Source organism: Brachyistius frenatus, unplaced genomic scaffold, assembly GCF_029030835.1.
Source record: "Brachyistius frenatus isolate BFR_SWC_R1_liver_20210118 unplaced genomic scaffold, ASM2903083v1 Contig_268, whole genome shotgun sequence".
NCBI classification, from domain to species: domain Eukaryota; kingdom Metazoa; phylum Chordata; class Actinopteri; family Embiotocidae; genus Brachyistius; species Brachyistius frenatus.
The window spans coordinates 83578-90000 of record NW_027210867.1 but is presented as its reverse complement, the minus strand read 5'-3'; the positions used below and the strand labels follow the sequence as shown (position 1 = coordinate 90000).

The following is a 6423-nucleotide window of genomic DNA, read 5'->3' as shown; positions in this document are numbered from 1 at the left end:
GTTTTCCACTTCACCTCAGTCCATCTTCAATGATCTCAGTCCAGAGAAGGCGGCGGTGTTTCTGGATCATGTTTCTATCTGGTTTCTTCTTTGGAGAGTTTTAACCTGCATTTGTGGACGCAGCGATGAACTGTGTTCACAGACGATGGTTTTCACAAGTGTTCCTGAGCCCATGCAGTGATTTCCACTCCAGAATAGTGTGTTTTTAATGCAGTGCTGCCTGAGAGCCCAAAGATCACCACCATCCAATAATAGTTTCCAGCCTTGTCCCTTGTGTTCAGAGATTTCTCCAGATTCTCTGAATCTTTTAATGATATTATGAACCGTAGACGATGAAATCCACTAATTCTTTGTAGTTTTACGTTGAGGAACATTATTCTTAGATTGTTGAACTATTTTCCAACACAGTCTTTCAGAGTGGTGAACCTCTCCCCATCTTCACTGCTGAGAGACTCTGTCTCTCTGAAATCATCTTTTATACCCAATCATGTTACTGATCTGTTGCCATGGTAATGTAATTAGTTGTAAGATGTTCCACCAGATGTTTTATTTTAGCGCTACACAACTTGTCCTGTTTTTGGTTGATCCTGTCCCAACTTTTTTTGAAAACAGGGTTGTAATTAGGGGTTCATTTTTCTGAGGTTACGTACCTAGATTGTTGTTGTTTGTTTAGTAACTCACAACTCTTGCTGTGTGACATTCGGTGTCTTCTCTGACAGACAACATGGGGTAACATGAATCTAACTGACGCACATCAAAGCCACTTTTTCGTAACATCTTTCTCTTTTTCTCATCAATATTATGATCGCCTACTTTACAGACAGACAGAGAAATGTTTGTCCTCAGTCAACCTCCACTGTGTTTAATTTAGATGTTGGCAGGTAGAAATGTTGACAAGTGCAGCGACCATGTGACCAAAAACCTCTCCATCTGCCCCCCCCCCCCCCCCCTCCCCTCTCCTTCCCTCCCTCAGCTGGCTCAGAGGAAGATCCGGGACATCCTGACCCAGGTCAAACAGCCACAGAAGGGCGGGATGGGTCCGGGCCCGAACCCCCAGGGCTTCGCAGAGATGGGCAGCCCTACACAGGGACTGACTCAGGACCACCAGCCACGCAGGAAGTAAGGGCCCCCGCCCCCTTCTCACACACCACGGGGCCCCCCCTGCCTGACGGACAGACAGACACATGCACGGACAGACGGACGGATACAGGAGAGCGACACACGGACCCAGCGATAGACAGGGAGAGATTTACAGAGGGAGGGAGTACGCCCGATAGAGAGAGAGGCATTTACAGAGATTAAAATCAAAAGATGAAATGAATTAAAAGAAAAAGAGGATTAAGATTAAAGACAACAACAGAGACCAGATGCCAGGCCAGAAGAGAGACTGACTGAGGATGGAGGGATGACGGAACGGAGGGATGGAGAGGGGGGAGGGGGGGCGTCCTCCTGGTGTGCCTCGGTGCGGCTGCAGCTCGCAGGTGTAAACAACATGGCCGACATTGTCCTCCACGTTTCCACCCGCTGCAGCGGGACACCGGACACACCAGCAGGGGGCCGTCCGTCCCTCCGTCCCACCCTGCAGACCTCTCCGCCCATCTGCACTCAGTCCTATATTTTAAGGGTGGTTTTTTTAAACATAGAGATATATGTATAGAAATGTTTTATTCAGAGCTATTATTGATAGATGCAGTGAGGCGGCGCCGGGAGAGGGAGCAGGGAAACCGATGCAGTGGCTCAGGGGGGCGGGGCCCGGGTCTCCCCGGCCCGACCTCCCGGCCAATGAGAAGAGGGGCCGCAGATGTTAACACTGCTCTTTAAGAAGCTCTCTGAATAGCAGAGAGATGAGAAGAAAAAAATTAAAGGATAAAATATGAGGTTGTAAATATATAATCTTCATGGAAATGTTAAAGGATGCTGCGTCTCGCCACTTTGCCTTTTTTTTTTTTTATAAAGGGGTCTTCTGTATGTTTCCCAGCCCCCTCGTCTATGACATGTAGCATTGATGTAGCCTACAACGGAGCCGGGGGCTGGGGGGGGCACCGAGCACCCCGCACACGCTTAACCGCGTGGCAGAAGACGCAGCGAGAGACAGTAAGGGGTCGAAGGTCGCGGCTGGTCCTGCAGTTCTATTGCAGCGGCTCAGCTCTCACAACTTTGTTCAAACTGCCAGCAGCCATGTTTGCTGGCCAGCGACCCTTCAACGACCTTCAACGGCATATTTTATATATATTATATATATATGATATGTGAGTTAGCCCGGCCCCTCTGGTGAATGTAGTGAAGCCAGCCTGGAAGCTGTGAGGTTTTGCTCCACATGAGACTTCGTTGCATCGTCCCCGCGCAGTCCTGCGACAGGATGGCGGTCCTCAGTGGACCTGAGGGGTGTAAGACCATCGCTGCGCTGAGGTCATCTTCTTCTGTAAAACAAAGATGTCTCTCGTGCTCGTAGTAACGAGGCCTCGCTTCGAGCGCTGGAACCAAAAAACTAAAAAAAGCAAAGTCTTCCAAATCTCCTTGCCTTGAGCTCAGCAGCGGTAAAATCAGACCGAAGGGCAGCGGCTTCCTCACTCTCCTCTCCCGATCCGCTGAAGGCCTGTGGGCGGAGCCTCCAGACCCTGCCTGCATATGATAATGAGGGGCGGGGTCAATGCCTGGATGCTCTCGCTAAGATTAGAACAGATTAGAGAAGAAATTAAAAAGAAAAAAAACCTACCTCAGGGTAAAGTTACCTCAGTATTCCTAACTTTTGTTTTGCTTGCTGGTGTTTTATATGAGAAGAAAAAAAAAGAAAAGAAGAGCTGATAGTCCTGAATATTTTTATTTTTTTAAGAAAAAAATATTTTTTTTTAGGTATTGTCTTGTTGCTTTGGTTATTTTTTTCTGTTTTTTTGGTGTGATGATGGCTGAGTGAGTTCAGGAGGACAAGGGCACGTTTGATTGTTTTTCAGAGCAGAGAGATCAGATGCTGAGAGGAAATGGGTCGAGTGCCATTTTGCATTTTCAGAAAGGGAAACGCGCTCTCGTTCTTCCTGACGTCTGATTGGAGTAGCCGTTGTCTTAAGCGGAGAATTGGCCAATAGGGAGCGGTGTTTACTCGAGAGGGGGTCCTAAAGTTCGCTCGGGGACCGTACTAAACATTCAGACGACCTCATGGCTCCAGGCCCCCGGTGCCCTGAGGGACCCTCCTCTACTGCCTTATTTTGATGACATCATCATAAAAGCGCCAAACATTATGAGAGGGCTTGGAAAAGTTTCCCACCTGCTGGAAGGGAACTCAGATCAGAGTGGAGCAGTGATGGTCCATCTACAGCGTAACTGTACATGGAGACAGCAGGGGGCGCTACGCAGAAGGAGCTCTCTGAATGTGAATATTTATTACCTGTGCACTGACCATGACACCTCAGATGCTCCCTGTTGGCCATGTGTGTGCTCAGTGTGTGTGTGTGTGTGTGTGTGTGTGTGTGTGTGTTCACTGGTTTTAAATGTTGTTTTTTTTGTCGGGGGATGTGGTTGGGTGAAACTTAAAAAAAAAAAAAAAAAAAAAAAGCAGAAAAAAGTAGGACGAGAACCTATGGCGCCTCCGTCTGTGTCCAACGGACCGAGGATGGAGCGAATCCAAGAACCTTTCAAAAAAATGGGAGCAAATAGAAAAAGCAAGAGAGTTTAAAAAAACAACAGCAACACGGCCGCGTGATAGATTCCAACCTGTACATAAGATTTTACAGAGGTGATCACCATACTTTTGTATTTTTGGAGAAAAAGCATAAAAAAACCAGAATGGGAACAGCTGTTGAGAAAAAGGAAAGTCACTGAAGGACACTGCCAGATATCTCTGAGTCTTTTTAATGTCCTCCCTGCGCTCATCAGCTAACCCGCCAGCTCACCCGCCAACAGGGGAAATCTATTCTGTCGTGTCGATGCTTCCATTTTTTCCCAGAGGTGCTAAACTTCACGGGACGCGCTGGTCCCGTGTCGAGTTTCCACCTCTTTCCAAACCATAGAGCTCAGTTCACAACCACCAAGACACACTATTTAGGATTCATCATTCAGCCTCCTACAGACGTTTGGATTTATTTCGTTTTGATTTTTGATTTGATTTACTTTCGACAATACAGCAAGCTTTATTTGGACGTGACATCTGGGGACGTACTGTTGCACTAATTGACAAAAATATGTGGACAACGTCAAACTATCGAAACGACTGAGAACACCTGATGTAAAACTTTAAAGAAAAGAGGCGGAGCACGGAGGGACGGGGAGAGGACAGAAGGGCGGGGGACGAGGGGATGGGGACAGACGATGTAGAGACACTTCTCCCTCTGACCCTGTCCTCTCTGCTCCCCCCCCCATCCTTCTCAAACCGTCTCCTCCTCCGCCCTCCTGTACTCCGTGAGAAGAGTGAGAAGTTTCTATTTCCTTTATTTAAAGAATCATTTCATTTGGAGCGGGTGGGAACGTCAGGGTCCCTCGCCCTCTCTCGCTGGTCTCCATCGTGTTCGTTTTGCGCACTTCTGTTCAAGACCTTTTGATTTTCTTTACATTTTGACCACCATTTTTTTTTTTTTTTTTTTTTTTACACAATCAATGTTCTGACTCTATCGGAAAATGAAAATATTTGATTTGATCATGTTTTGTTCTTTTTTTGCTTTTGAATGCACAAATCTATTAACAGAACAGCTACTAAATAATGATGACGTACTAACATGTAGCTCAGTACATGACGGTAACTGTGCCAAACACACAGGAAGGGGCTCAGTCCAAAATGCAGTATGGAGCCACGTTGAGCGAAACGAGCCGTAAAACTGAAGTCACTGCGACGCTCTTAAGATTCCTCAGAACTTCTCAGGAGTGAAGGCGACTCGTTGATTTGGTGACGTCTCATCTTGGGGCTGAACTCCTCTCATCTCGTCTTGTATGTACGGTAGAGACGGTAGAGACGCAAACATTGCAGGCTCAAAACGACAGAGAGGCGCTTTCACACAGAATGTAGGAAGAACAGCTCTCAGATCTCCGCCTGCTTCCTCACAGGGACACGAGGCGCCGCCATGTTTCCTCTGGTTCTCCTCTCCGACACGAGGAGCCCAGATCTCATCACTTCTGGGCCTAACGGTGACCTCCCCGTCCTTTCTTATGCAAGTTGAGAGAGATATATTCACGATTAGTGTCGGCTGGTGGGGAGGGAGGGGAGAGGGGAGGGAGGGGGGTGAATATGGGGGGAGGGGGGTGGGCACGCGATCATCGACCGCTCCCGATCATGTGATCACACAGGAGTTTGTTGTCTGTTTAACAGTTTCCTGAACATTGGAGCCTTTTAATGAAGTGCTTCATATAACTGCTGATCCTCTTCAACAACACGTTAGTATGTAACACGCGTGTTATTATCAGCTGGTGTTTGTTCATGGGTTCATGCCTTCAGCTCTCCTCTGACTCCTGAGCGGAGCGGCGTCACTTGTAAACCTTAAATGGCCTCATGGGGTCCGTGAGAGGAAACCTGAACATGAACGCTGCACAACCAAAACAACGAGCTGAAAGAGGCTAAAACAACTACAGCAGCTTTAGATGATGCTCAGCAGTAATATGAAATTCATCTGCAGCTTCGTGTTTCAGGCAGAAGAGCAGAGCTTTGTTTTGTAGACAGCTGACAGACAGACTCCTCCTCCTCCTCCTCCTCCTCCTCCTCCTCCTCCCCCCAGACATGGGCTGAGTCTGGACTATTCTGAAACTAAACCGAGCAGCGAAGAAACAAACAAACCTCTTAACACATAACTAGGAAAGCTACCTCAAAGCATATAAGCAAACTCAGCTAGAAGATTGTTTCTTTTATTTTCTTCAGAGCGAACAGTCGGTCAGACAGACAGAGCGAACGGTCTACGTTACAGCACACTCACATTTTCTTTTCTTTTTCCACTTTTTGACTTTAATTTATTTTTCGTTTTTTTAAATTGTACCTCTCCAGCTTAGAGATGGGACTGTAAAAATAAATGAGTAAATAAATGAAAAAAAAAAAAAAAGACAAAAAAGACAAAAAAGCCCAATATGGACACATTGTGGTGCAGGGTGGCGTGGGGGCGAGGGCGGCCGGAGCGTGTCGGGGCACCTGATTGGTCCGGGTGTGGGCCAATCACAGCAACAGGAACAGTTTGTGCTCTGCAGCGTCACCGTTCACAGCCGATGCTCGTCACTTTCTTTAAATCACTACGTCACACTGCTGATGTCATTTCCACTTCCTGTTTCTGACCATCGAATGAGCCTCAGTCCTCCGTCAGCTCCGCCCTGCTGCTCCGCCTCCCCTTCCTGTGATCTCACCTCCTGAATGAAGGGGCACAACACCTGTAACCATGTAATTGTTTTGTTGATCTACCTCTTAGGAAAAAAAAAAAAAAAAATAGATAAATGGTAATTTGTTTTTTTAAAAGGACA

The 6423-nt window shown here is 47.1% G+C and overlaps 1 protein-coding gene across 1 annotated transcript in view; it reads left to right on the top strand.

Annotated features, from left to right (window-relative positions):
- Nucleotides 1-5174, top strand: part of igf2bp1 (insulin-like growth factor 2 mRNA binding protein 1) — a 43696-nt gene extending 38522 nt beyond the window's left edge. Inside the window, exon 15 of the mRNA XM_069721579.1 lies at nucleotides 974-5174. Within this exon, the coding sequence (XP_069577680.1) occupies nucleotides 974-1123 (150 nt within the window). The 3' untranslated portion in view covers nucleotides 1124-5174. The remainder of the gene's footprint in view (nucleotides 1-973) is intronic.
- The last annotated feature ends 1249 nt before the right edge of the window (nucleotides 5175-6423 follow it).